The 15,263-nt window shown below is 44.7% G+C and overlaps 1 protein-coding gene across 6 annotated transcripts in view; it reads left to right on the top strand.

The window, feature by feature from the left end:
* LYRM4 (LYR motif containing 4) overlaps positions 1-15,263 on the top strand; it is a 112,809-nt gene that overhangs the window by 29,276 nt on the left and 68,270 nt on the right. The window contains exon 3 of one of the 6 annotated variants that reach the window (XM_036446288.2): positions 3,508-3,849. The exons of 3 other annotated variants lie outside the window; for them this stretch is intronic. In XM_036446288.2, coding sequence (XP_036302181.1) covers positions 3,508-3,570 — 63 coding nt within the window. In that variant the 3' untranslated portion in view covers positions 3,571-3,849. Of the gene's footprint in view, positions 1-2,503; positions 2,620-3,074; positions 3,475-3,507; positions 3,850-15,263 lie in introns of those variants that run through there. 2 more of the 6 variants (XM_036446289.2, XM_036446290.2) reach the window with 2 other exon arrangements.

The following is a 15,263-nucleotide window of genomic DNA, read 5'->3' as shown; positions in this document are numbered from 1 at the left end:
TTCATAGCAAGTCCCTCTTTCACTTGTGTACTTGGGCCCAGAGACCATCAGGATGCACATCAACCTCAGTATTAATTTTCCACAGGTAAGAAAGCTCTTCCCAGCTGCCAGATGTGCACATCTATAAGGCAGTATTCAAACTGAAGCCCTTCATCAGACTGTCTGCTCTCTCAACACTGTACCCTACTTCCTTGCTTTTTACTCAGTCTTTCAAGTGGATTTTTTTTTTTTCTAACTTTCAGCTGTGATGCTGATGATACAGCTGTAAGCATGGTAAGATTTTGCAGTTCTTAAAAAAGTCTCTGTGCATATATTTCCTTCTTTCTGGAGGGTAGAAAAACCAAGGTGTAATAAAGCTAGATGCCTTGTCTCTGCCTAATGACCAGATCTGTGTTCAGGTTTTCTAATACCTTAGACCAAACTCAGATGTTCAAGGCCATGAGCACCTGAGTCAGTAGAAACTAAAGGATAAAGATAATCTTAAGTCATCCCTCAATTTTGTGTCTAAGATATTTAAGGACCACATCAACCTAGCTCCGCCTCTCAGAGTCATTTTTTCTTTATATCCTTAATGCACAGAGATAGTTAATCTTCATTGTTGCATCCCTGAAGGATTCGGGAGAGCATCTTCATTTCTTATTAATCTTTCACACTACACCTAATTTGAAGAAGTACTAGTAAAATGACAAATTGTTTTTTCCTCCATTATTAGTAAGGCAGGCACCTTTTGCTCCTTCTTTATCATTATTGTCCACTAAATATTAAATATAAAATAGAAGTCTGACATACACGTGTTCTTTCTTTGACACTTTTGGACCAACTCCCTGAAAATTATAATTCAATCTGGCAATCTAATTTCTTTCCAGCTATCTGCATTATCTTACATCTTATAACTAGTAAAGACATTCTTCTACCTTTCTATAAATTCCCATTATTTTCATATAAAATCATTCTATAAAGATAGATTGACCCTGGAAGCTTGTATGAGTTTTTCCTCTCTCCTGAAAGCAAGTTCTGCACTAGCCTTCACTAAACTGAGCTTTCCTGTCTGCTCCCAAGTATAAGACAGAGTACATAAATCTCTCTTGCTTCTGACTGCCTTATTATTTTTTAAATATGTAGATTGATGCTTTGAACTAATTTTGGTTTATCTATATGGGTGTAGGGAAAAGTACTACTAGGATATACTTTTAAGCTATATATATTCTATTAAATGAGTAAATATATATATTCTATCATATATATATATATATATATATATATATATATATATATATATTTTCTATTAAATGAGTAAATAGTAGATGGGATCTAGGATGGAGACGAGGAGTTTGTCTCCAGAGTCAAAGTGAGAGAGGACTTCTACAAGGTTCATAATCCCAGCCCAACTTTTCCTCCAAAAAAATCATAAGGTCAATTCATAATTATATGGAGTAGAGTGGGTGCTCAAAAAATACTTAGGAAAAGAAATTGTGGGCACAGAATTGCAATATATACATTATATTTGATTTATTGAGCAGATTGTGTTTAATGTAGCAAAGAAGCCAGTCAGGGAGCAGGAAGAAGTCAAATTAGGAAGAAACTGGTATTGACATTAGGGCTTGAGGAAAGCTTTTTTTTTTTTTTTTTTTTAATATATCTTATTGATTTTTTTTACAGAGAGGAAGGGAGAGGGATAGAGAGTTAGAAAACATCAATGAGGGAAAAACATTGATGAGCTGCCTCTTGCACATGCCCTACTTGGGATGTGCCTGCTAACCAAGGTACATGCCCTTCACCAGAATTGAACCTGGTACCCTTCAGTGTACAGGCCAGTGCTCTATCCACTGAGCCAAACCAGTTAGGGTTTGAGGAAAGCATTTTATTCTTTTTTTCTTTTTTCCTATTCCTTAAGGCGTTATTGCTTTTCAACTGCTATTTAATTTTCTTTGAAAGATGTTCTGCTTAGAGATCGGTGCTAGTACTGGTGATGTGTCACCTACCAGAAAGGTTGGGGCCAAGAGAAGTTTTTAGAATTCATGATGATCAAAATTTAGGGTGGGACAAAAGTAGAAGCACCGAATTTATCCTCTCATTGTACAATTACATACTACAGCTACAATATATTTTTCCATCCAAATACTTAAGTGACAAATAAGTTCTAAATTTCTATAGTTCAGTATCTGTCCCCTTCTTCTTTACTTGCAGAAACTTACTGATACACTTTAGAGTAATTTACTCTATGCTCAGTTTTCCTTGGCCATTTTTCACCAAGATCTTAACTCTGTAGTTTAGGCTACATGTGAGAAAAGTTGTAGCCAGCTATGTACATGGTGGGTGAAAGTAGGCTAACAGTTGTTTATATGAAAAATAAAATAATAACTCAGAAATAAACTCTGTGTTTCACATACTCAACTGTAAACCTACTTTTTCAGTCTGTTCAATATGTAGTTCCTCTGCAGCTATAAAAAGGCTTCTTTTTACAAGAATTTAAACTAATTGTCTCCCTCTCTGCTTTTTCTAGAAATTCCAGTAAATCTTTAAGTCTGGGGCAATAATATGTGTGGCATTCTTATGGAAGAAATGCCTTTTGGTTGAAGATTTCCTATTATATTTACTTTGTTCCTCCAAGGTTGACATGCACAAAACAGAATTCCATTTTCTTTCTAGACAAAGCCTTGCTCACCTCTGCATTTTTTTCATATCTAATAATAGGTCTTTTGCATATTTCCATGTTCAGAAAAGCTCAAGTAATACTAATCACTAGAAAGTTTTTGCACAAATTTTATTTGGGAATTTTTATTATCCTCCCATCTAGTCTGCTATAGCTGTTCACTCTTGAATTCCTTGAACTTTTTTGTTGCTGAAGCATCTAAAGCAGAAGTAGATAGTAACAGCTCTAGAACAGAAAGTACATTGAGCTCAGCTTTGATAGTAATCTATTGTAAGTTGTTTATTTGCCTTATTTATCACATCTGTAAAGAGGTGACTATTGATGAAGGTGGTGGTGGTGATGTGTGCTTGTTGTCAGTGTTCATTGTGCCCTCTCTATGTGCTGACACTATTTGCTAAGCACTTTGAATGTGTTCTCTCAGTTTCTCGTAATAGCAGCCTTCTAAGACCATACCATTATGCTTGGGTTATAAGAGGAAAGTCAGACTTGGCATGTTGTAGTACTTTCCCTGAAGACACAAGTAGAAGGTGAGCCCACATCTATTTCTTATATTTTAGCCAGTTCTTAGGATAGAGATCAGACTGTGAAGGGCCTTATTTTGACAGAAGGTAAATAAGACTTTGATGTGAGAGAAGACAAGATTTGTACTTCTTTTTCTAATTGTTCATTTAGAACTCTTATTAAAAGCTAACAGCTTACTGTCTGTAGTATTATGAATAGTTTATCCTAGGGGCTGATCTTATTTATCATTTCTGAAAAACACTTTCACTCTCCCTGCCTTCAAAAGAAAAAATACAAAAACACAGTCTGAAATGTTAAAGTTCAGCCACCTTATTTAAGAAGTGTTTGCTCAGAATTTCCCGACAGATCTGAAGGTTGCAGCTCCAATTGTGCTTTTCTTGACAAGCTATCACTGAAGTGCCCTTCAGTGGAAACCTTTTGATGCCTTACTGCTTGGCTCATCCTTTCAAGCAATCAAAGTTAATTCAAGTCATGCTTATACTGAAGATCTTCTCCCAAGATGACAAAGGAACAATGTCACATCTTCTAAGAAGGGTAATAGAAGGGGCACACCCTGTTCATGTTAATTTGTGTTTTCTGTACCACATCTCTGAGATGCAGGGAGATACTGACATTACCCCCAAGCCCAGTGTGTATATAAGAATATGTACTCATTTTCTGAGCATTTGATATCTGTAGTTGGATTTTTTTCAAATTTGATGGGTTTCGTGTGTGTGTGTGTGTGTGTGTGTGTGTGTGTGTGTGTGAAGTATGGTTTTATTTGTGCCTTTTGAAAGATTTCTCCTAATTATACCTGTATCATCCTTTAAAAACTTTTTTTTAACTTATGTTATTCAAAGACATGATAATAATTGGTAAGAGAAGAGGTTTTGAGCAAGATACACCTAAATTTAACTTATAACACAAGGGTGATAACTCCCTTAGTCATGATATTTAATCTCTCTTAAAACATTATCATTTAATTTTTCTACTAAAGACAAAGGAATACCATTCTTATCTTTTTTTAACTGCTATTCCCTTGAGTTTTTCTTTTTTTTTAAATATAATTTATTGATTTTGTGCAGAGAAGAAGGGAGAGACAGAGTTAGAAACATCAATGAGAGAATCATCGATCAGCTGTCTCTTGCACACCCCCTACTGGGGATATGCCCACAACCAAGGTACATGCCCTTGACCGGAATCGAACCCATGACCTTTCAGTCCCAAGCCGACGCTCTATCCATTGAGCCAAACCGGTTTCGGTAGGAATACCATTCTTAAGTTAAAGCTGTACCTGCTCAGGATGGGGCTCCAATCTCCTGGAGTTGGATGGGGGCCAGGCCAGGGCGGAGCTAGGTGGTCCAGGAGGGCAGGTTTAGCCACGCCCCCACCGAGGTTCTATGCTCTTCCTCTGCAGAGATGGTGCTGCTGCTGTAGGGGGAGGGGGGGGAAGGGGGAGGGTATGATTCTGGGGGGCCGCTCAGGCCTGCCTCCAACCAGGTCTGGAGTTGTAGGGAGAAGAGACGTGCCCAGCCGTAGCAGAGAGGGCCTGACAGCAGCGGACCTCAGGCCCTGGGTGCTTCGAGGGTGCTGATAGGTGGTCACCTGCTTGCTGTAATTGTGGGTGCCCCTGGTAGGGGTGGCGGGGGAAGAGATCGGGAGTTGGAGGTGCGGTTGCAGCTGTTTCTGAGGCTGGGTCTTCTCCCCATCTGCTCAGCCTCCCATTCCCCCCCAGGGTGCAGAATCTAGGGTAGGGTGTCCATGCAGGGAGATTGGAAAAGCTTCCTGTGGCCACTTCCTCTTCCTTCTTTGCAGACTGGGCTCCTTCAGGCACTCTCCTCAGACCCGTGGTAATCTGGCTCCAGCCACCCACCCCCTGCTGCACTCGCAGCCTCCTGCTGGTCTGTCAATATGCAAATTGGTCGTGACTGGGACATCATAACAGACAATTAGCATATTGCCTCTTTATATGTATAGATTCCCTATGATGTACTTTACATACACATGATTATTCTGTTACTATCAATTTGTATTTCTTAATCCCTTCATCCAATCCCTCTCATCTGGCAATCCTCAAAATATTCTCTGTATCCCTGAGTCTGTTTCTGTTATGCTTGTTTGTTTATTTTGTTTTTTATTTATTTTTTTTAAATCAATCTTTATTGTTCATATTATTACAAAGGTTCCTCATTTCTTCCCCCCTCCACCAGGTTCCCACCTCACCCTCCGCCCCCTCCCCATCCCCCATTGTCCTCATCCATAGGTGCACAGTTTATGTTCAGTCTCTTTCTCCCTTCCTTTCCCCAGATAGTAAATCAATTACTTAGCATTTTCTCATATCAATAATACCTCCACATGCCCAATGATACACTTCACACAAGAGACATTCCCAAATAGGTCAACCAGCCTCATCCAGGCCCCACCCAAGGCACTCATAGATCAACAGCCCAGCACTATACTAACTCAACACATCCCAATCTAAGCCTTCATCACTTGATTCAGCAGACCCTCAAGTTCCCGCAAAAGTTTCCAGCCATGTCTGAGACACAGCCGTGGGGAAAGGGCAGGCGAGGAGCGAGATGTTCCGGGCCTGGCTGCTCCGGGCCTGGCCTCTGTTTCTCTGCTTCGTTCCACAACCAGCTGCTCCAGGTCTGGTCACTGCCGCTCCCGACCTAGTTGCTCTGGACTTGGCTGCTGCTGCTCCGGGCCTGGCCACACCCGACCCGGCTGCTCTGGGCCCGGCTGCTCCGGGCTAGGCCGCTCCGGACCTGGACGCTCCCAGCCTGGCAGCTGCTGCTCCGGGCCTGGCCACTCCCAGCCTGGAAGCTGCTGCTCCGGGCCTGGCCGCACCCGACCCGGCTGCTCCTGGCCTGGCCGCTCCCAGCCTGGCAGCCGCTGCTCCGGGCCTGCCCGCTCCCAGCCTGGCAGCCGCTGCTCCGGGCCTGGCTGCTCCAAGCCTGGCAGCTGCTGCTCCGGGCCTGGCCGCACCCCACCCTGCTGCTCTGGGCCCGGCTGCCCCAGGCCTGGCCGCTCCCAGCCTGGCCGCTCCCAGCCTGGATGCTCCGGGCTTGGCTACTGCTGTTCTGGGCCTGGCTGCTCCCAAACCGGCTGCTCCGGGTCTGGGTGTTCCTGGACTGGCCACCCTGGGCTTGGCCGCCTCCATCTCAGGCCTGGCTGCCACTGCCCCAGGTCTGGCTGCTCCAGTGCTGGCTGTTGATGCTCTGGTTCTGGCTGCTGCTGCTCTGGGGCCTGGCCGTTGCTGCTCTGGGCCCGGCTGCCACTGCCTTGTGCCTGGCCACTCTAGGCCTGGCCACCACCGTTCCAACATTCTGTCCTTTTTGTTTTTTTAAACGCATTTATGTTGCAATGTTGGCTGGTGAGTTGAGTTCTGACTTAGTCTTTGATTTTTCAAGATCTTCTTTGTATTCTTTCTTAAGTAATTTTACTATCTTTTGCTCTCACTTGATTTCTTCACATTGAGAACTTCTTTGTTTTCTTCCTCCTTGTCCTGGGAGCTCAGCAGGTTGGCCTGTGGCACCCCTTTGTTCTCCGCAGGCTCCTGCACTACTTCAGCCTGTTGCCGGGGTCGGCACCACCCAGGAAGCAGCCCCCGGCCTTGGCTCCGTTGCCTGCGCTCAGCGGTCGAAGGCTTGGGGGCAACCCCCCCCCCCGGGGGGGCCCGTCACCCAGCTCCTTGCTGGTGCCCGGCTGGCTGGCGTCTTGCAGGGGCTCCTGCTCCTCGTCGCATTCCTTCAGTCTGGAGCTTTTTTCTCCTTCCCGCTAGGGGAGTCTAGGATCAGAGTCAACAGACTGTCCTCTGCGCGCAGTGTGCGCTACTCCGGGGGCTCCGCTTTTCGCCGCTCCCCCAGGACTCCACCTCACAGCCTCGTCTCCCTCTGCTTGAGCCTGGGTCCCCAGGGATTGGCCTAGAACTGGAGTTCAGGGCAGTCAGGAGTGGGGCTCAGCACCGCCGGAGATTTTGTTTCTTCTCGCCAGGGCAATACAGCATCAGAGTCAACATTCTGTCCTCTGCATGCATTGTGCACGTCTGCGCGCAGTGTGCGCTACTCTGGGGGCTCCGCTTTTCGCCACTCCCCTGGGATCCCGCCTCACAGCCCCATCTCCCCCTGCCTGAGCCTGGGTCCCCAGGGCAGTCGAAACTGGGGCCCAACACGGCCGGTGCTCCTGTTTCCTTCCCTCCAGGGCAATCCCATATCAGAGTCAACATTCCTTCCCTTGCAAGCAATGTGCTTGACTCCGACTCTGGGGGCTCGGCCTTTCGCCGCTCTCCCATGACTCTACCTCACGGCCCCGTCTCCCTCTGCTTGAGCTTGGGTCCCTAGGGATTGGCCTAGAACTGGGATTCAGAGCAGTCCGGACTGAGGCTCAGCGCCGCCGGCGGCTTTGTTTCTTCCGGCTAGGGTAATCTAGCTTCAGAGTCAACATTCAGTCCTCTGCGCGCAATGTGCGCGCGACTCCGGGGCCCTGCTTTTCACTGCTCCCCTGGAATTCCGCCTCACATCCCCGTCTCCCTCTGCCCGAGCCTGGGTCCCCAGGGTCTGTCCCATAACTGGAGCTCAGCGCTGCCGGTTCGGGGGTTCAGCCCAGGCTGGGGGTTTTATTTCCTTCCTGCTAGGGAACGCCAGGCAGCACCCAGCCCTCTCCTCCTCTCCGACTGCGACCTCTCTGCACGCGCATGTGTGCAGGCGTGCAGCATGTCTCCGTGCCTTAGGCTTTTTTTCAGCTCCTCTGATTTTCATTCTGGTTTTCTCTTTCCTTCTTGTTGTAGAATTTTCAGTCAGTCGACTACCTGTAGCTCTGGGCGATGTCCACTCTACATTTTAGTTGTATTCCATTGAAATTGTTGTGTGCTGCTGCGGTTAGATGTCTACCCAAGCAGCCATCTTGGATCCTCTCTGATTTATTTTGTTTTTTAAATTCAGTTGCTGGTAGTTATATATTTATTGCCATTTTATTCATTTTTTTTTAATCTTTTTTTTTTTTCTTCTTCTTCTTAAAGAAGACCCTTTAACATTTCATACTAGAGGCCCAGTGCACAGATTCATGCACATTGAAATAAAATTAATTAGAAGATGGCCGGCAAGGTGGGATGGGGTGAGACAGGCCAGACATGCCCTGGATCCAACCTCCCATGATCCCCCCTGGTGGCCTCACCTGGGGTGCTGGCCTCACCTGGGGCAGTGCTGGGGCTTGAAGGATGTCTGCGGAGTGAGGGACTCCAGCAGGTGGGGTCCCTCAGCCTGGCCTGCGAAGATTGGTCCAAAAACGGCTCTTCGGCATCCCCCCAAGGGGTCCCAGAGTGCAAGAGGGCACACTGCAAAGTTGCTGTTGCTCGGCAGCACCTGCCTTGAGCATCTGCTCCATGGTGGTCAGTACGTATCATATCTACCATCTAGTCGGCCAGTTGCTTAGCCTTTTATATATATAGAAATTCATGCACGGGGTAGGGGGTGTCCCTCAGCCCAGCCTGCACCTTCTCCAATCTGGGACACCTTGAGGGATGTTAAATGGGCAAGTTGGACATCCCTTTCACAATTCAGGAGTGCTGGCTACCAACTGCTCACCTGCCTGCCTTCCTGATTGCCCCTAACCGCTTCTGCTTGCCAATCTGATCACCTCCTAACTACACCCAAGCCAGCCTGATTGATGTCTAACTACTCACCTGCCAGCCTGTTTGCCCCCAACTTCCCTCCTTTGCCAACCTGGCCAACCCTAACTGCCCTCCCCTGCAGGATTGATTGCCTCAAACTGCCTTCCCTTGCAAACCTGATCCCTCTCAACTGCCCTCCCTTGCAGACCTGGTGCCTCCAAACTGCCCTTCCCTGCTGGCCATCTTGTGGTGGCCTTCTTGTATCCACATAGGGGCAGGATCTTTGACCACCTGGGAGCAGCTATCTTGATCTTGTATGTTGGAGTGATGGTCAATCAGCATATTATTCTTTTATTAGATAGGATAGAGGCCTGGTGCATGGGTGGGGGCCAGCTGTTTGCCCTGAAGGGTGTCCCGAATCAGGGTTGGAATTCCCTTGGGGTGTGGGGTGGCCTGGCGAGGGGCCTGTGGTAGTTTTCAGGTTGGCCACGCCCCCCAGGCGACCCAAGTGGAGGCCCTGGTATCTGGAATTTATTTACCTTCTACAATTGAAACTTTGTAGCCTGGAGCGGAGCCAAGCTCCCTGCTCTCTCTGTGGCTGTTAGCCATTTCTGTTGAGTTCATGTATCTTCTTTATTGAAAGTTTGTAGCCTTGAGTGGAGGCCTAGGCCGGCTAGGGTGTGTGAAAAGCTTGGCTTCTGTTGTTGGGGAAACGCAAACCTCTCTCAACTGCTCTCTGTGGCTGCAGCCATCTTGGCTGGGATTAATTACATACTTGCTCTGATTGGTTGGTGAGTGTGGCTTGAGCAGAGTGATGGTTAATTTACATATTGCTCTTTTATAAGGTAGGATAATACTGGGTTAGTGGTGATGAATTCCTTTAGTTTTCCTTGTCTTGGAAGCTCGGTTTATGTCCTTCAAGTGTATGCGATAGCTTTGCTAAGTACAGTAATCTTGGTTGTAAATTCTTTCTTTTCATTATTTGGAATAGTTCATGTAGTCCCTTCTTACCTGCAAAGTTTCTATTAAGAGCTGACAGTCTCGTGAGCTCTCCCTTATAGGTAATTAACTGCTTATTTCTTGCTGCTTTTAATTTTGCATTTTAATTATTATGTGTCTTGGGCCACTTTGATTTCACCTTGTTTGGATCTCTCTCTGCACTTTCTGGACTTGTATGTCTATTTCCTTCACCAGGTTAGAGAAGTTTTCCATCATTTTATTTTAAGGTTTTCAATTTCTTGCTCTCTTCTCCTTCTGGCACCCCCATGATGCAAACGTTGATATGCTTGAAGTTGTCCCAGAAACTCCTTACTCTATCCTCATTTTTTTAATTCTTTTTGCTGTTCTGATTTGAGTGTTTTTGCTTCCTTATATTCCAAATCACTGTTTTGATACTCCGCTTCATCTACTATACTATTGATTTCCTGTTAAGGATGTGTTTCTTTTTCTTTTTTAATATATTTTTTATTGATTTTTTTAGAGAGTAAGAGAGAGGGACAGAGAGTTAGAAACATTGATGAGAGAGAAACATCTTTCAGACGCTTCCTGCATACCTCCTACTGGGGACGTGCCTGCAACCAAGGCACATGACAGTGCCAGGAATTGAACCTGGGACCTTTCAGGCCAACCCTCAATCCACTGAGCCAAACTAGTTAGGGCATGAATGTGGGTTTTTTTGTCAGCCTCACTGTGTGTTGTTTTTTTTATATCTTCCAGGCTTGATAGAACGGCCTAATGTAGTAGGTCTAGTGGCACAGCTTCCCCATTCACCTGAGCTGGGTGCTCCAGGTGTGCACCACCCATGAGGCTGTGTACACCCTCCTGTTGTAGTAGAACCTTGATTGCTGTTGACACGTCAATAAGAGGGATTTACCCCAAAACCCATAGCTGCAAGGACTGGCTGTAACCACAGTGAAGGATCAGCTTTGCAAGGGCCCACCCACACAGCAAAACTTACTTGAGCAAACTTTGGTGCCCATAGAGTCCACCCCTTGAGTGTGTCACCTTTGGAGGTGGCTGGGTGATGCTTCGACATAGTCTAAAACCATCCACGGGGTGTGCTGCTTCTGGGGCCTTCCAGAAGGTGCATGCCAATGTGCAAGCTACAGCAGTGTTCTGCCTGGGGCTACCAGCTTGAGCTACAGGATGATCTGCAGATGGCTGCTACTTGTGCTGCATTTGGAGGTGCCCAGGAGAGGCTAAACTGGGAACCATGACCAGCTGTTGTTAGTGCTTGGTCTAGGGCCACTTAGTGAGAGGTACAGGGCTTTCTGAAGCGAGATGCTGCTTATAAGAGAGATTTTTAGGAAAGTCTGAAACATGAGCCAAAACAGGCCATTCATATGGAAAGCCACTGGAAACAGCCTCAGTGGGCCTGCAAGTTGTTGGGGTTTCAGAGAATTTCTAGGACAAAGGAACTGTATGAGCAAGGTTTATGGAATCTCAGATATGGCACTTGCCTCTGGTTCTGTGTGGGGAGAGTTCATCAAAGGAACAATGACTTCTGCCAGTACTTTTGTCTTGGAGAAAGCTGCCCTTCCAGCTCTGACCCTGATGCCAGATACTTCAGTTTCTCCCCATATGTACTTGGTGTCTTTTGAGCTACTGTCCCAACACTGGAGCTCAGAGGAGGTCTGAATACTTGTGTGCACAAGACCTTTAAGAGGAACTGCCCTCTATCTCCCTCAGCCACAGTTCCCACTAGTTTTAACAGCTAGATTATGGGTACTTCTCTTCCCAACCCTGGAACCCTGGATTGGGGACTCTTTAAAGAGGCTGAGACTTCTTGCTCATCAGGGGCAATCTTGGCATTTGAGATATTCCTCCCAATTTTTATCCCACCAGCCTATTCTGTGTCTCTGCCTCTCCTACCAGTTTCAGTATAGCTTTTTTATGTCCTTAGTTGTAGGACTTGATTCAGCTAGATTTCAGGTGACTCTAAATGATGGTTGTTCTGGAGTTTAGTTGTACTTTTGAGGTAGTTATGGTATGATAAGAGTACTCCATTTAAAAAATATATTCTAAGATTCTAACCTATAAGATGCTATTTTCCTTAGGTTCTGGCTTCATACACTCTTCACTTATATAATCAGGTCCAACTAACTCAGGCACTTGGGCCACCCTTTAGTCAAGTCAATGTTTTTTGACACTTCTTGAATATTTTTCTTATTTATCTTATCATAAGTTACTAGTAAACATTCTTTTTTTGTTCTGTAGGAATTTACTTGAGGTTCTGTTAGATATTCCTGTTTAATAGATGCTCATTTGTTTAAATAATCTTACTTTAATGTGAAAGCACCCTTTGTTTCCTAGCAGCCTGATTTCCCTCGGTATTTATACAGGTTAAATGTGTATTGATGAGCATTACTCTCTAACTGCCTGTGTCAAAGCACTGTAGGAGGCTCATCAATCTTGTGTTTTTTTAATTGACATCAATAATGTGTTTGCATTTATCAATATTTTCTAATTGCTAAGTTGTAACATAGGTACTTCTATAATAAATCATGCCCACAGGTATCTTCAGACATTAGGGCTTAAGATTTCCATCAATATTTCAATATATTATAAATTTTTACGAGGATTTTTCTTTTATGAGAAAGGAGGAAATGTGTAGCAAGAGATAAAGAGTTGAGTCAGTCTCACCGTATAATATTAAGTTAAAGTGTCCTATGATTCTAATGAGCATAGAAGAAAACTGTTTTCCAAGCCAGCTCAACACATTCCCATAACACTCAACGTCACCGGCCAAATGAATGCCAATGTGTCTCCCCTGAGAGTGATGTGCTGTGCCAAGGCTCTTTCTGAGAAGAAATTTGGATGAAAGGACAGTAAGGATGAAGACGGAACTGCTATCACCACAATTTTTAGGAGAGGCCATTGAGTTTTATGAGCTGTGTTACTTGCCCAAAGTCAAACAGTGACTTTGCAAGGCTGGGACTCAACCCAAGGCTATTGAAATCCATGGCTAGATTCTACCTTTCAGAAACAAACTTTACCAAACCCAAACAAGATGGATGCAGGATTTGAAGAACTAAATGTGCATCATTTGTTAATCAGTTGAAAGCTTTAGAACATTTGGCTTTTTTTTTTTTTTTTTAATTGTTAAGAGTATTACAGGTGTCCCCCGTTCTTCCCTTCTTATCCTCCTCCACCCAGCACCCGCCCCACCCCAGGTCTTCACTGCACTATTGTCTATGTCCATGAGGGGCAATCAGGTTAGCAAGCAGGGGGTAGGAGGGGGCAGGCCATTGGGGTTGACCAGGAAGGTAGGGGGGCAACTGGAGACGACCAGGCCGGCAGAGGGGGAAGTTAGGGGTGACCAGGCTGGCAGGGTAGGGGCAGTTAGGGGCAACCAGGCTGGTGGGGAGGCAGTTGGGGATTACTGGGCTGGCGGGGGGAGGGGGAGAAGGGCAGTTAGAGGTGATCAGGCTGGCAGGGGGAGCAGTTAGGGGCGATCAGGCAGGTTAGCAGTTAGGAGCCAGCAGTCCTGGTTGTGAGAGGGATGTCCGGCCTAAACCAGCAGTCTGACATCCCCTGAGTGATCCTGGATTGGAGAGGGTGCAAAATTTCTGTGGAGAAATCAGCTAACAATCATATGGGAGCTTTATTGTAGGCAACTAACTTCTTTTCTCTACTGCTTTTAATATTCTTTCTTTGTCTTTAACCTTTGGCATTTTAATTATGATGTGTCTTGATGTGGTCCTCTTTTTGTTTCTCTTGTTTGGGACTCTCCCTGGACTTATAAGTCTATTTCTTTCACTAGATAGGGGAAGTTTTCTGTCATTATTTCTTCAAATAGATTTTCAATAGCTTGATTTCCATCTTCTCCTTCTGGTGCCCCCATAATGCGAATATTTGTTTGCTTGCAGTTGTCCCAGAGGCTTCTTATGCTATCTTCATGTTTTTTAATTTTTACTTTTTTCTCTTCTGATTGGATGTTTTTTGCTTCCTCATATTCCAAAACATTGATTTGATTCTCAGAATCCTCTACTTTACTATTGAATCTTTATAAATTATTCCTTATTTCAGTTAGTGTATGCTCAATTTTTGACTGGTCCTTTTCCATGTTTGTTTTTCTATATCTATTAGCCATGTTTGTTTCTTTTCTATATTTAATTACTCTCATTGTTTCATTGTCTTATTTTTCACAAGCACATTTTCCCCATTTGTCATTTATTTTTGGCCTTGTTCACTATGTTTTTTCATATGAAAGATTTTAATTTTTATGTAATTACATTTTACTTTATTGCCTTTGAATTTTACATCATGTTAAATACCCACTCCAAGATTACTAAAATGCTCTTTTATTTTCTTCTGACACTTTTGAAAATACTTGTATAGGTTTAATTTTTTATGAATTTAGAATTTATTTTGATATAAGAATAGAGGTAAGCACTCAGCTTAACTTTTTCTAAAATGATAGCCTCTTGCTCCAATACCATTCCATAAGTAGACATTTTTTTGTCTTAAACTTACCAGTGCAGAATAGCTTCAATTTCTTCATTTCACCTCATAAAGAAGCCACTATCATTCTTACCAAAGTTACTGGTTCTGCTTTGCTATCCTTTACCTCAGTTTCCTCCTATAGAACCCTGCTTCTTCCGTCTGCTCTCCTGAACTCTTTCCCTCTCTCTCTCCACTGGCTCCACTGCACTCCTTAAAGCACATTCCCATCTCTTACAGCCACAAATACCTTGGCTTCTTTGCTTCCAGGTCCAAAAGTTCCTGCCCAGCTTCCCTTTCACTTCTGCACGGTTGCTTACACACATGAGTTCTATTTCCAGGAGTTCCACTTCCATGTGAACTGAAATGGCTCTTGAAAAGGTAACCAGACTCCTGATAGCCACAAGCAACATGTATGCCCTTGTCCAATTAGACATCTCAGCAGCATCTGAGTGCTCTGACCCACTCCTGGAGATCCTCTGAGCCGTTGGAATCTCACTCCTCACTGCCAGTCCTTTTCCTTTGCTGGCCCTCTTCCTCTGTCCCTTTATAGCTTAAGCATGTCTCCAAGTCCATCAGCAGCATCTCCCTGAGATTACATCCTCCACGATGGCACATCTGTCTCCTTAAGGACAGCTCTCAAGTCTGTCTCAGATCTTAGCATCTCACCTAAGCGCAGATATGGAAACCAGATAAACACCTCCGTTCAGATCTCAGCCCTGGAACGTACCAGCCGTGTGATCCTAGGAAGCTACTTAATGTCTGTCAGCCACCAAGTAGCCCGTTTCTCCTATTGGGCCCTGTGTTTCTCATGGACAGAAACTAGATCGCACCATTTTGTATTATATTTTAGATATTAGATTTTACCTTATTGCAACCTGTGTTGTGTCAGCTATTGTACTGTAGGCTTTATGTAGCTCATCTCTGATAAAGTAGGTACTATGTGTTTGTATTCACTTTTCATTTTAAACCAGAGATACTTGAAGCCAAAATTTGTCTCTCCCTAATATCTGTTGGTATGTCTCCAAAAGCTTAGACTGTTTCATACATGCAGGA

This window comes from Pipistrellus kuhlii, unplaced genomic scaffold (genome assembly GCF_014108245.1).
Source record: "Pipistrellus kuhlii isolate mPipKuh1 unplaced genomic scaffold, mPipKuh1.p scaffold_m20_p_2, whole genome shotgun sequence".
Classification (NCBI taxonomy): Eukaryota; Metazoa; Chordata; class Mammalia; order Chiroptera; family Vespertilionidae; genus Pipistrellus; species Pipistrellus kuhlii.
This window is presented reverse-complemented; position numbering and strand designations above follow the sequence as displayed.